Source organism: Anguilla anguilla, chromosome 12 (genome assembly GCF_013347855.1).
Source record: "Anguilla anguilla isolate fAngAng1 chromosome 12, fAngAng1.pri, whole genome shotgun sequence".
Lineage (NCBI taxonomy): Eukaryota > Metazoa > Chordata > Actinopteri > Anguilliformes > Anguillidae > Anguilla > Anguilla anguilla.
Window position 1 is genome coordinate 16,410,371 of NC_049212.1, and position 14,615 is coordinate 16,424,985.

A 14,615-nucleotide genomic window follows, 5' to 3' on the forward strand; every position below is an offset into this window, starting at 1 on the left:
TATAAAACATGATGAAAGTCAGTGAGTGACATAATTAGCTAATAATTCTCTCTGTGCAGCCTCCTCAGCTTGAACACCACATTAGCTCCAGCATTCCTAAAGTGTTACAACATCCTCAAATTAGCACCGTTTTCACTCTTTGACAAATTGTTTTTTTCATTTTATTAAAGCTGAAAATCTATCTGATATAACGGCTTAATTTAGATCTTCTGTATGGACAGCCACAGTCATGTGACCAATCACACCATGGCCTGCATACCACATCCTCTCCTCAGAAAACAGACCATGAGGTCACACAGACCACAGAAACAGTACTGTGTAAAACACTCACCGGCATCCTGGCAGAGTTCTCACCTGGTTTCTCTCTGTAAGCCTCAGCACATGGGCACAGTATCTCTATGCTGGTCCCTGTAGTGTTTCTCAGTTAAACTGCATGCATAGCACAAAGTCACCTCAACACAAACTTTACTGAAAAAAAGGCTTTATTTTTCAATGAGCAACTAATCGTAATAACTCACGTACGAAACTGCAGTAACAATATAAAAATGAGTACTAAATAAACAAATGAGCCAAACACAAGAGTATTAAAGTAGACTACAGAAATACATGCTGACCTCTTTTAAGAAGACTGCAGTGATTACAATGCCTGCCACTCTGGGCAGTATAACAGGAGTGACTGACCACAAGAGGGTGGGGCCAAATCACGGTGTGAAAGGAGTACGAGGGAGGAGCACAATACTGGATGGGATAGAGTGGAAAAAGGGAGGAGCTTTTACTCAAATGTGGGAGGGAACAAAAAAGAGTAACTGTGTAAGTGTAAAGTGTAATGGCTAACCAATACAGTACGGGTTGGAGCAAAGTGAGACAGAGCAGAGCACTATGAGAACTGGAGTGCAGTGAGACAGAGCAGAGCACCTTGGGGGCTGTGTGGTGAGACAGAGCAGTGCACTATGGGGTCTGGAGTGCAGTGAGACAGAGCAGAGCACTATGGGGTCTGGAGTGCAGTGAGACAGAGCAGAGCACTATGGGGACTGGAGTGCAGTCAGACAGAGCAGAGCACTATGGGGACTGGAGTGCAGTGAGACAGAGCAGAGCACTATGGGGTCTGGAGTGCAGTGAGACAGAGCAGAGCACTACAGGAGCTGGAGTGCAGTGAGACAGAGCAGATCACTTTGGGGGCTGGAGTGCAGTGAGACAGAGCACAGCACTATGGGGGCTGGAGTGCAGTGAGACAGAGCAGAGCATTATGGGGGCTGGAGCCTTCTGTATCTCTCACCGCTGGCTGTCTGAGTCCAGGTGGTTCTGCAGCCAGGGCATGTAGTTTGAAACTCTGGTATAGACGCCATAGACGCGCTGGCTGCCACACTTCTCTGGACCCCCCCAGGACACCAGGCCTTGGGCGACCCACCTCCCCGTGTGGGGGTCCTCCATCACAAACGCCCCCCCACTATCCCCCAGGCAGGTGTCTCGCCCCCCTTCGTAGTAGCCTGCGCAGAACATGTTCTCTGTGATGTTGTACTTCCGGTAGCGAGACGCGTAGCTGGACCGGCACTCCTCCTGATCCACCACCGGCAGCTTCACGTACTGCAGGACGTCCGAGCGATCGCCCAGGTCGGACGCGGTGGTGTCGTCCGTGGAGACGTTGGGGTTGGAGATGCCCCAGCCCGCCACCAGGCCCAGCGTGTTGGGCAGGGGGAGGGAGCTGTCCTGGCCGGGGGGGGGCAGGCACACGGGCAGGGCCAGGCCGCTGAGGTCCACGCGCTGGCTCAGCTTCACCAGGGCGATGTCGTTGTTGTAGTTGCGCGGGTCGAAGCGCGGGTGGAGGAGCACGCGCTCCACCGTGCGGTTGACGGCCAGGTGCTTTGTGCGGATGTCGTGCAGGCCCAGGTAGACGCGGATGTGCTCGGGCGAGACGGGCACCACGCTGGCGTCGCGGCGGTGGGAGCGCAGCACGTGGGCGGCCGTCAGCACCCAGGACTCCGACAGCAGCGCCCCACTGCCGAACCAGCGGCCTTCTGGGACGCGGGACACGTCCTCCACCATGAGCAGCGCCTGCCAGGGGAACAGGCCGGGCACCGCGCTCCGCCCCCCCACAATGCGCTTCTGCAGGGCCGGGAACGCCTGCCCCGGCTCTCCACACACTGCAAACACACACACACACACACCCCTGAACTCTCAAACACATTCACACTGTCTCACCCTCACACACTCAAATGTGAGCATCAACACAGGAAAATATACATGGAGAGCGAGTTTATGAGTGCAGGACGCAGTGTAAGGTTTGCTGTGGGTGTCTAAAGGCAATGTTTTCTATGAATGCAGACATATGTTCTGTACGTTTACACTTTCTCCATTATGGGCCCACAAAAGTGTTTATGCTGCTTCCTGATAAATTCAGGGCTTCTCACCATTTTAAAGTGCAGGAGTGTAACTGTCCGAGGGTAAATCAAATCAGCAATAATATTAAAGACTAAGATATTACACATAATAATAAAACTAATCAAATAATGAATGATGAATCAATTACTCATGAATTAATTATTTTGGCATGATTTTGTGATGACATACGTATATGCAGCAACATGTTTCATAAAGTATAAAAAGTATTGCTTTGCTTGAAACACTGTATTTTTTAAATTCAACAATGCAATTTGGCACTCCACAAAAAAACAACATTTTGGACCATGTCACATGCTCACACCCATGTGACAGGACAGCGCGCACCTGGCTGACAGGACGGCAGTTTGGTGCCGAGCTCTTCGCTGGTCCAGACCCCTGCCTCTGTGCAGGTGTAGGTGCCTGCAGGACGAGGGACAGTAAGAGTGATGCAGATATGGAGGCAGTGCTGTAAACATGAGCAGAGAGATTCCTACTGTTGCCGCTGGGGTACAGGTGGTGGAGCGGGTTAGTGCAGGAGTACTGGATCCTTGAACCAAGCAAGGTACTGTTGCTGGGGCCTTCAAATGTCACTGTCCCATTTTCAATCTCCTCTGGAGCACCACAGTCTACCACTGAGAGAGACACAAAGAGAGGAGAGAGAGGGCAAGACAGAGAGAGAGAGACAGAGAGGATATAATACATGAGTATCAGAACACAAGGACTGTTCCCCAAATTTCTGACTCACCACACACTGATGCCTAAACAAGCAATAAGCTGTAATAATATGTAAAATCCCCTTCTTATTTGTACTTCTTATACAGTAATAATAATAATAATAATAATAATAATAATAACTATTAAAACATTCAGCAAACTCACTTAAATTAATCTGCCAGCAGTAAGTGAGCGATGTCATACACAGAGTATCCATTAAAACACTAGTTTATTAATTAATTCAGTGCAGGATTAGTAACATTAACATAAATGTACACACATACAGCGGATGTTCACATTAAGATGAAATTAACATCAGTTTCTGACATAATAAGGCTACTTGCACAAAGGGCATCACAAAATTCCTTTGAGCACACTTGCTGAAAAAGCATAATGAATAAATATTTGGTTAATTTGGTCAATATTCCTCCAGGAATTAGAAACACTGTCATGGTACATTTACAATTGTCTCTAGTTTATAGACAAAGTTAGGAAAAGATTTATTGGGCAGCAGTCTTCAAAAGTCTTCATCCTCAAAATCATAAAACACAACTAACTTGAGACTTTTCTCAAACTTCCTGTTCGTAAACATTTTGCTAACTTCAGTACACAATGCAGATTGCCCTAATGCAGCTTAGGTGCTGATAAAGTTTTTTGTGCAAGTAGCCTATGGGAGCGATTTGGGATACAGCAAAGACATTTGATTTAGGATACAGAAAAGCATGCTCTACGGCATGGGATGTAAATGAAACATAATGATTTGATTTCTACAATTTACGTATAAGCTAGAAATATTTTGGTGATCGGATGGGATGCTGAAATCAAATGTGGAACGATGAGATGGGAGATCGGAAGGAGACAGACTGATGCAAAAGGTAGTGAATCATACCTCACTTCCAGAGCACAAACTGTGTTTGGCCTAAGAGCGCTCTTTCCTTCCACAGTGCACAGCCTCCTGCTCTGTGACTGTATGCCAGCGTACTGCGTGCATTTAACCAGGAGAGCAAATTCTCCTGTTCACTCATTTCTGAGGTGTCTTCCAGTGATATAAAGTGAGACCAGCACAGTTAACAGCACAAGCCTACACGCACACACACACATGTACACCCAGTGACAGACTTCAGCCCAGACTGTGCCGATAGGGTAAAGCAGCAGTGTGTTTATTTTAATTGCAGTGGAGAGTGATGGATGGAACAGTAGCTTCCACTACAGCGCAGGTACTGAGCAGAGCAAAGCTATAGGGTACAGGCAGTAAGGTGATGGGTTCTGGGTACAGGGCACAAGGGACAGGGGTCAAGGAGCAATGCACCAGTATGCTTCACTTTTATCAACTACTGTGATGATGATCCACAAAGAAAGCTCTAAGCTTCTCATACTGTCTCAAAATGCACAAATCGGACCAGAGGACCCTGCTGTTTTAGTCCACCCCTCTCCCCTGCACAGCATTAGTAGAGAATCTGGTTGCTTAAGATGCTGGGCAATGATCGTCGACTCTTCTGCGAATCCGTTTCTGGAAACCAGTGGATGGGAGGAAGAGAAAGAAGGAGGAGACAGAGCACTGAGCATTGATATATATATATATATATATGTGCGAACAGAAGCACCAGTATATGAATATGTATGTTTACCACTCTCCATATTTCGCCATCTTAGTCCCACAATTAGCACTAGCTTGTTAGTCTGGAGCCACAAACATCAATTGTGCCAGCTCAACAGGGGAAAATACTTCAAATACAAAATGTTTTGTTTCTCAATATGCATTTGTTACGTCCCTCCGCCTCAGGTGGGGGCGCTGGCCGTTTGGACACATGCTTTTGTCTCGTTACAGGTAATTGATAGCACCTGTTGCGGTGCCCTTTTAAGAAGCCTGGAGTCGGCTTCTCAAAAAGGGGGGCTTTTTCTCCTCACCTCTCGACCACGGCCATGTCCTGATTTTACCTTATGTTTTGCAGCTATTTTTGTTATTCCGTATGGTTTGTAAAATAAAGTTATTGGTTATATTTGGGAAACTTTGGTGTCGGCCTTGTTATGTACAAAACTTCAAATGTGGAATTACTTTTTTAAAGAATATAATTGTTATATTTTAGCATTTGTTCTTAGACGTAATGGCATTCGTACCTACAGCAGCAATAACTTCAAATCATCCATGTAGCCTTGGTAGCTGGCAGTACCAAATTTAGCCTTGGTACTTGGTTGTAACTTAGTCATAAATAAAAAGGATAGCATCTGTTCCATTTCAAACTTCGCAAGTCCACAAACTAAAAGAGAAATTACAGTGCTTCTTACTTTTACAAGTCGGCACTGTGCTGCTCCATGAACCACCTTTTTCACACACAATTTGATAGTGTTCCAGTTCTTCATCATCCTATAAAATCAGAGCAGTCAGTCATTCAAAGGTATTAATCCACAAGAGAAAGAGAGAAAAGTTCTGAATCAATTGAACATGTGTAGGAGACCATCTTGAATTTGAAGGAGAAACAGTCATGACTATACAGTTTGCGTATCCAACTGGGGGTTCAAAATACCTAGCCCTGTACAAACCCACAGCTCCTTATGCAAAACAGACTCTGGGGGACAGATATTCCTGGCTCTGCATACTGTCAAATGGAACCTCAGGCCTGTGGTTTTAACACTGTTAATAGACTCCTGGCACTCTGGTGTCACAGTTGTGCCCGGATTACAGTAAGGCCTTATCGCCAATTAATGCTTAGCCAGTTTTAGAACAGCACCACATCCCTGTCTCACCTTGAACACTTTGTATCCATGGTTGCAGGTCACAAGGACGTGGTCTTTAAAGGTGTACTGTGGTTGAACAGGCTCTAGCTGCCCATTTTCTGGGGGTTGTAGGACTTGGCACTGACTTCCTGTAAAAAAGAAGTTATGTTGAACAGCGAGTTTAACCTTGCTCTGTCTTCACCGCCAACTCAGCGCTGGAGGAATTAGGGCCAGCAGACAACCTTATTCATGGCATAGCTGACTTTAAGCCATGTTGCTTTCCTTCTCGCTGAGACACGGGGAACGCACTCACCCACAGCGGTGTAGGACAGCCTCCAGCCCACGTTCTCCCCGGAGTTGTCACTGTGGAAGAGAATCTGGACGCTGTTGCTTCCCGTCTGGATGCGGCCAGGGGAACGGTCACCGCACAGTGGCCCAAATTCCCTCTGCCCTGCCTGGATCTGCAATCCAAACTCATCATCAGCATCACGTCCACCATCATCACAGCCCTCACTACGAGCATCAGCATTGTCCCACTATCACCATCACTGCTATCTTCTCCTTCACTGCCATTACTGCCTTAGTTTAAAAAACAAACAAAGGTGCTCAATATGGACATTAAGTATTGAAAAAATTGCTTCATTAATGAAATCACACAGTAGCATTTCAGTGCTGAGTACTACTACGTTTCAGTGTAGTAGCAGTGTGTGTGTAGCAATCTGATTTGTGACCATGCCAGTGCAGATTGCAGCTCGTAGCCTTGAAGGCCTATAAAAAAAAACACCACTCAAGATTTTGTTTTTTAAACAAACAACCCATATATCAAAATTTAGTTAAAATTGATCAATAAAAAAATAGAGAAATGGCTTGCATATATCTATAAAAGAGTCAAGGTAGATTTGAGATCTTTGTGAGGTCATCATAAGATCTAACCGCTGAGGACAGGACCGTTTATGCCTGTGAACGATTGTGTTTCAGCAGCAGTCGTGGAGATTAGAGCGTCGTGGTATTTCACGGCTGAGCAGTGGAAGAGTGGGACGCCGTGGGCCAGGACGTGACCCAGTCTGACCCAAAAATCCTTCTAGAAACAGGGGGCGAGGCCTGGAATGCAAGTAGTTCTCTGAGGTGTTATTTACCAACTTGTCCTGCCTTCTGCTTTCAAGCTTTAGCATCCTTCATATTTTGAGCTTGCTAAAACAGTCAACTTCTGGTGTGTCCCCCTACGGGGAATAGCTCCAGCTTAGTCATCTTGCTACGGTTTCTCTCACCTTTAAATACACTAGAGCTCCAAATTTCACAAAAGCGGAAAGTCATTTGACCTTGTTTGTCCGGCTCTGTGGAGCAGTTATTAGCTGTGATGTTGAAAATTAATGTTTTGGCAGAAGTTATTTATAAGCCTCGACAAGGAAAAGGAGTAATCTAGCTGATGATGCAACACTTGAGAGATTATGCACAGATTTTCAGGCTTATACAGATTCCTCAACTCTTTTCACATTTCAGCTTTTATAAAACACTAATGACATATGGGACCATAATGTTCTACATTATACTCCACTAGTTCTCTATAGCTTACCAATACGTGTACGAGTAAACATGAATCTGCGTATGATTTTATGACCTCATGATTACACAATCATGCATAGGTGTTTTAGGTGTGTATAGCGCCCAGCTCACCTTTATGTAGTCATAGGGACATGTGACCTCAGGGTGGTCTTCGATGTCAAAGGTATCGTCAAACTCCAGGTTGACCTGGAAGCCCTCCTCCAGCTCAATGCGGTAAAGGCAGTCAGAGCTCTTGGGATAAGACCTGGGGTAGTCTGAGCTGGACAGAACCCCCGTCCTCTCTGTGAACACACTGTCACTGCACTCCACTGCAGACGCACACACACACATATATACACACACACACACACACACACACACACACACACACACACACACGCACACACACACACGCACGCACGCACGCACACACACACACACACACACACACACACACACACACACACACACACACACAGCATGCAACAAACTGTGAGATGGAGAATTTTCATAAGGGGTAATATAGTTGTCCCAGAGTTCTCTAAACTACTTGACCCAAACAAATCCATTTGCCTGTATTTACATATCATTTCCATAGTCAATTACCATTCTTAATTACAAACACTTTTATGAAAAACACTGGATGCGAAACGTATTCCACCTTAAGCTCTCCTCTCTGAATTCAGATACCACAATCATGCCACAAACCATAATGCCATAATCATTGCACATACATGTGCACAACATTAAGCACACACAAAAATTACTCAAACAGAAATAGCATAAAATAAGCAATGCCCACACACGCGCGCACACACACACACAGACACATGCGTGCATACACACACACACACACACACCATACAACATAAGCTGGTCCCATGGGGAGAGCAGTGACTGTAGCAGACAGGCTCCCTCAGAAGGCTCATAGCTCCTATCTGAACCTCATGGACATTTTCCACAGTTCGGACTTTAACACAAATATTTACAACCAGTTCCAGCTGCTATCAGTGAAACAGGGGCCAATAGAGACACAGAGCAGGCTATACTGCCCCTGCACCACAGTCCTTATATACAAGGCTATAGCACACAAACAGCGAGATATCAGACACACTCACACACATACACTCAGTCACAACACACAGACACACATAGATTAATGCATGGCTAGACCGTTATCACAGGAGAGATCGCTATGGAGTATGAAGCTGCTGCACAGCACGCATGGTGCTTATGATGCAGTTACTGCTCACAGCTGGATAAATGCAGTATAGAGCCGGTTAAAATGAGCTACTCTTTTGTTCAGCATTTGGCAGTGTGGTTTGCGTACACAAGTGAAGTATGCTTCAAGTGTATTATTTTATACTTTAAAACACTTGAGGTACGATGAAATGAAAACTTATATATATATAATAATACTTAACATATGCTCAAGTATACTATTTTATTTCATTAGCAGGTATACCTCTACAAGTCCTGTTGTCGGAGTGCAGCACGTAACCATAGCGACAGGAGCAGTAGTAGCCCCCAATGTAGTTGTGGCAGTAGTGGTCACAGGCTAGGTCCTCGTCGTTCCTGTCCCGACACTCATCCACATCTGCAGGAGGAAAGGGCCCCAACTGTGTATAGCTGTCTGCATTACATGCACATGGGTACATCAACCATTTCACAAGATGTATGTATGAAGCTGTTTGGCTTACTGTTTTATTTTGCTATTTTAAGTTAGGAAGTGATTTTGGGAGGTGGGAGTGGTGCAAGGTGAGAGTGGATGCTGTACTTTAGGGGACAGCACAGTGTTGTTTGGGGGGGGGGGGGGGGGGGAGCTGGTGTTTGGTGTCCCTGGAGCAGGTTCTGGGCCTCACCCACTGCGCTGTAATGGGCCTCAAAGCCGGAGAAGCGCTCCTCGTTGGAGAAGTCCGATCTGAAGGTGACGCTCAGCACGTTCCTGGGGGAGGTGATGACCTGATCTCCTGGGACCTGCTCTGTGTCCGTCTCCTCCCTCCCACAGAACGTGGCCAGCACTTCCTGCTCCGCCTCCACCTGCAGGGTGGAACATAACACTCACAGGAACATAACCAATGCATGTGTCAGGGTCTATCACAATCACGGAGTTTTAAAGGGGAACAAGCTTTCAAGGAAGCCGCAAAATGAAAAATAAAACAAAGGTATGGACATACAGTAGATACGACAAGCTCCATAGTGTTTGGGATAAACACATTTTTTTCATGATTTGGCTCTGTATTTTCATTGATTTGGGGCTGTACTCCACAATTTTAGATTTAAACAATTCACATGTGGTTAAAGAGCAGATTTTCAAGTTTTATTCAAGGGGATTTATACATTTAGAAATTACAGCACTTTTTATACATACTCCCTGTGTCCTTCTTGTCAGAAAATTATATTAAATAGTCTGTGGAGAGAACCACTTTATTTACTGATGTTTGATAACAGAAAGTTAACACCTGTGACACACAATGATGATGACTCCTGAATATGTTTTTCTCTGAACTGTATGATGTTTCTGTTGGTACTGCCAACATCTGACATTCATACAAAATCTGATAGCCTATCACGTGTAGGCCAGTCAGAGTTTTTCCTGGATCATCTGTCTGCTACCACCAGTCTCTACAAACTTCTCAGGCAGGACAAAGCAGGGGAGCAGACTAATCACATGCTCCAATTTATGTGAATGCCCTGCTAAAGAACATAAGCTTGCCTTTCCTCTCAGTCTGAAGTCATGACTCCGCTCAGACCCTTCTTCTGGGGCTGTGTGCCTCAGAGCATGACTACACACAGAACCCCACTCCAGTCTCTCCCTCAGATGGAGCGCTCTGGTCTATATAGACTGGGGAACGATAAAGTAGGAGGTTAATGCTTCAGGGTGCTAAATGTAAGAATATGCATCATTTATATTGACTCTTCAGGACAACGCCACCAACTATTTCTATCAATCTGGTTCGTAGCTTTAAATAAAATCTCATGCTTTTGCCACCCCTGAAAACATTCCTCATTTTTTGATTCTGTCACCTTGGTGACAGTGACTTGTTTGCTGTTAAAACCTGCAGTTGTTGGTATCCTTATATCATAAAATGTCAGTCATTCTTGGACATGGGAATGGGTGAGCCAAACCCAAATATACACTGAAGCCTGGAAAGGGGTCTGAGAGAGAGAAGGAAAGAGAGAAGAGGTTGTGGAGGGGCTTCAGGACTTGCATGCTCCACAGATGCCTCTCTTATCTGCTTCCCATGCATTGAGTTTACAGTGACAGAGTCAGTGAACCCTGGGATGCATCCTAACAATACCAGCACCCTGCTGAAAACACTTAGGCATCCAAAGCTAAATTTAACCAAACATAACAACATGAAAGTTCACACAATTTTATAACGTGATATGCCAATCCAAAATTAACACTCCAGAGCAGGAGAGGTTTTTAATTGATTCCTGGTTATACATTCATTTGTGAATAGTAGACAAAGAGACAGGAAAATTGTCATGAATCTCCCCCTGCAAATTTTCTATTTATTTTTTACTTCAGTTCAGGACAACACCTTGCCCAGTAATTTCTACACTGTTGTTTGTTTGAAGATTACTTTCCTGTGTGGAAATACCCCTCACCTCAAATACCAATGCCATTGGTAGCCCAACTGTATTTCTCCGATTGGTTCACAGATTGCTGCTGAATCTTTAGGATTCTACATGTAGAATATCAATACATAAATCACACAACTCATGTCCTTGTAAACAGTCATAGTATAGTGACTAATAATGCTCTGGTAATCATATAACCAGGAGTATACTTAAATTTATATATATAGTGGAGTTAATTGCTTAGAAAATCCAATCCTCATAGGTTAAAAAGGTTTTCTCTCATCAAGAGTGCGCAATGAGTTTACATAAATACAATGAGCAAAACTGATTTGCAGTCTGCAAGCCTATTTGCAGCCTAGTAAACCACACTCCCAGGTCAAACATGCAGTATAAGTTAAATCACAGGCATGCTTGTACTAACAAACAAGTTTAAGCAGCTGACCCTAGTAAGACCTACAGCTATTTCTCTAAGCAAGGACGGCCTATGGGAATTATTTCAGATAAAAAAGTCGACCTTGCAACTTTATGTAAATGCAGTGAGAACAGACCCCCCAACACTGAGCTCTCTGAGACTGACAGCGATGGGCAGTGTGAGAAAAAAGGTACTATTGTTCGTATGAGGTGGGGGTGGAGTTGGGGCTACTGAGCTGAGTGGGGGAGGGCCGAATAAAGACGCCCAGACTTCTTATTACGCACAAACAAAAGACTTCCTCCATGAACTGCATGCTCCCATGAGGGCTGTGCAGCAGAGTATGAGTCTGCACCTAATGTACACTACTGCTTCTGATTAACGGTCATCTGTGCTTGCTTCTTTCCTGCCTGGCACCTCAAGAGCTCCACCCATGATATTTCTATTTGTATGTATGTGTATGCATGCAAGTATGTGTGTGTCATGCATGTCTCACAACTGCATGTTGTTCTAGTGAATGTGTCAGTGACTGTGTGTCAGTGTTGAATGTGTCAGTGACTGTGTGTCAATGTTGAGTGTGTCAGTGACTGTGTGTCAGTGTGGAGTGTGTCAGTGACTGTGTGTCAATGTTGAGTGTGTCAGTGTCTGTGTGTCACTGCTGAGTGTGTCAGTGACTGTGTGTCAGTGTTGAGTGTGTCAGTGGCTGTGTCAGTGTTGAGCGCGTCAGGTGTCAGTGAAGAAACTGTGGGAATGCAGTCATCTGTTTGCCCCCATCCCCCCATCTGTGCCCATTGTGTCTGCCAGCTGCCCCGCTCTGGCTGCCCTACAGCTCGGTGGGGCATTAGAATATGAATATGCTTCTGGGTGACCCCCCGAGGTTCTGTGCACCTCCTGCAGCTCGTCCTGCTCCCCAGATGTACCCAGCGTTCAACTGCACAGCGCACCGAGCTGAAAGTGCTGGAGCTCTGATACTCTACCCTGATGTGCCCCACTTATTTCAGAAACAAAAACCAGCAACAATCCCCTCCAGTCTCAGGTAATGTACTTATAGAATTACATTGTGCCCGAACATGCAGAACGTTAACAAGAAAATTACTCTTTAGAATAGGAAAAAAAATTGTCAGTAATTCTACCCCTGATGCATTGGGAGTCTGGTTTGCCCTAAAGTAAAGGTGTAGCTCTGTCCTCAGTGCACTTTTGTTTGGACAGTTCTGATGGACCAGTGTGATTCCGCACACAATGCCTTGCGATTCAGTCAGCTAGGTCATCCCACATCATTGTTTTGTTGCTATGGTAATCACACAGTGAGGTATCAAAATGTCTGTAAGAACTCCCATGCCTATTTGCCTCAGATCAGAGATGGGGACTTGGCACCTCCCCAACCACACACTGGCACAATGGAGCTTTACCCTGGCAAATGGCACCCTCTAAAAATCCACATCCATTTGGACTCTAACTGCATGAAATATTTGCATTTTTCACAATGATCCTTCAAGATACGGACATACGGCATCACGTGACTTTAAATTTAGGGAGCACTAACTATTTATGAATAAGACGTTACTTCAACAACAATGGTTCTCTCATATAACCTCTGTGCACCTGTTTGGAGAGCAAGATAAATTATATTCTTGCTCAGCTGGGCCATGTTCTGGGTGCTGTGCTGGCCAACTGGCCAGCTGATGCTACTGAGGTTACTGACCTGCAGGACATGGAGACTCGTGAACACAGACTCTGTTATCAGACTGTTATCAGCAGGAGTGAATGATTCACAGAGACCACACACACCCCCAATCCAACCCATAGACCCCCCCTCCAAACCCCAAACCCCCACCACTACATTCTTCAACCCAGATTGCTGGCACACCATCTCTCCTTTCACTTCCAAACATCAGCTGCAATCTGAAATACTGACTCTTGCATTTGGGAAGAGCAGAGTTGTGGGTTTTTGTTAAAATAACCTTGATTTTATACCCAAAACACCAGACAAGATGACTTAAAAGTTTTAATTAATCAATTAAGTGCTGAGTAACAATAAACCTGGACATACTGACCTTCTGAGGGCAAGTGTAAATACCACTACTGTATAGCAAACTGTACTGTGTAGAGCTACTGCTGTTATCCAGGTACAGGTGAGACCATGGGATGTGACCTCTTACCTTTACATAGTCATATTCACAGAGGTAGGAAGGCTCCAAATCAAAATGTATGAAATAAAGTTTTATTTGAAATCCATCGGGGACGCTGATATTCCATGTGACCTCCACTTCTTTTTCATAAGATTCTGGGTAGTTGGGGGAATGCAGGGTACCATACATGTCAGTCAGGTTGGCTCCTTGTGCTTCATGCAAGGCCAGAGCCAGCAGTAGGACGCCCAGGACTCTGTGCAAGGGGACAACAGCAATTTGTCTTAACTGCAATTCTTTCAATAATTTAAACACACGAATAAATTAATCCATTACATTACATTATTACATTACAGGCATTTAGCCTGCCTGTAACTTACACTTTTACAACTTTTAAATAGCATTTTACATTGTATCAATTTATAATCCATTGAAGTAATCCATTGAATGCAGGGCCGACATGGAGCTTCTCACTAACCTGGACATGTGTGGACAGAAGTGGTTTCAACCACCAATCTTCCATCGTGTCTCACTAAATCTAACCTAAGCTTAATTAGGAAGCTATTGATTGCCGGTAGACTGTTACTTTCCTTCGTCCGCGAGACTCAGGGAGAAGATTCCAAGTTCAACCCACTCACTCATTCTTGTTTTCACCTCACAGTTGCGTTCATAAAGCAACTTTTATGTTCAAGCAGAACATTACCGTAAATGCAGTCTGTCAGAGTGTATGTCTTTATCGTTTGATATATATGACATTTATACGATTTAAACAAATACATATTGATTATAAATAAACATACAATTTCTTAGGATAATCTAAAACATTTAACAAAACATTTTGTTTTTAAAATGTAATAAACTACTTCTGTGTTATAAAAGTAAGGTAAAATAGGCTACTCACCCCATCATTGTAGAAGTTGCGACGGCTTCCCAGTTCTCTAAGTGAGGAACTCTTTGTATTCCTAGATCCCCGCGTGCACTCGCATTCACAATTCACGTCACATTTCAATGATTCGCTGAGGCAGTGTTTACAGCTGAGAGACGGCAAGAGCTTGGGTGTACGTTCTTGTTTGTTCCGACTTACATAAGCCACATTTTATTTGAAGTAAATACAAAGTAGGTTGCCGGCTACGTCCAAATGT

At 44.6% G+C, this 14,615-nt stretch overlaps 1 protein-coding gene across 2 annotated transcripts; it reads right to left on the bottom strand.

The window, feature by feature from the left end:
• Positions 1–464: 464 nt before the first annotated feature.
• On the bottom strand, positions 465–14,516 carry masp1 (mannan-binding lectin serine peptidase 1). 2 transcript variants are annotated; one of them, XM_035386194.1, is made up of 11 exons: positions 14,375–14,516; positions 13,507–13,729; positions 9,213–9,390; positions 8,816–8,947; positions 7,483–7,679; positions 6,122–6,269; positions 5,839–5,957; positions 5,380–5,458; positions 2,874–3,011; positions 2,725–2,799; positions 465–2,141 (listed from the first exon to the last, which is right to left on the bottom strand). In XM_035386194.1, exons 1-11 carry the CDS (start codon positions 14,380–14,382, stop codon positions 1,273–1,275), a joined length of 2,166 nt encoding a protein of 721 aa, XP_035242085.1. In that variant the 5' UTR covers positions 14,383–14,516; the 3' UTR covers positions 465–1,272. The 2 variants fall into 2 exon arrangements, with proteins under 2 accessions (XP_035242085.1, XP_035242086.1); XM_035386195.1 differs by lacking the exons at positions 465–2,141; positions 2,725–2,799; positions 2,874–3,011 and adding an exon at positions 4,233–4,603 and having other exon boundaries at positions 14,375–14,513.
• Positions 14,517–14,615: the final 99 nt, after the last annotated feature.

Bases quoted from the DNA above. Each gene is read 5' to 3' on its own strand.
- masp1 (XM_035386194.1), bottom strand. The intron at 8,948-9,212 runs GTGAGGCCCAGA...TTCCTCCTGCAG, and splicing joins GGCCCATTACAGCGCAGTGG to ATGTGGATGAGTGTCGGGAC. The intron at 5,958-6,121 runs GTGAGTGCGTTC...TCTTTTTTACAG, and splicing joins GCTGTCCTACACCGCTGTGG to GAAGTCAGTGCCAAGTCCTA.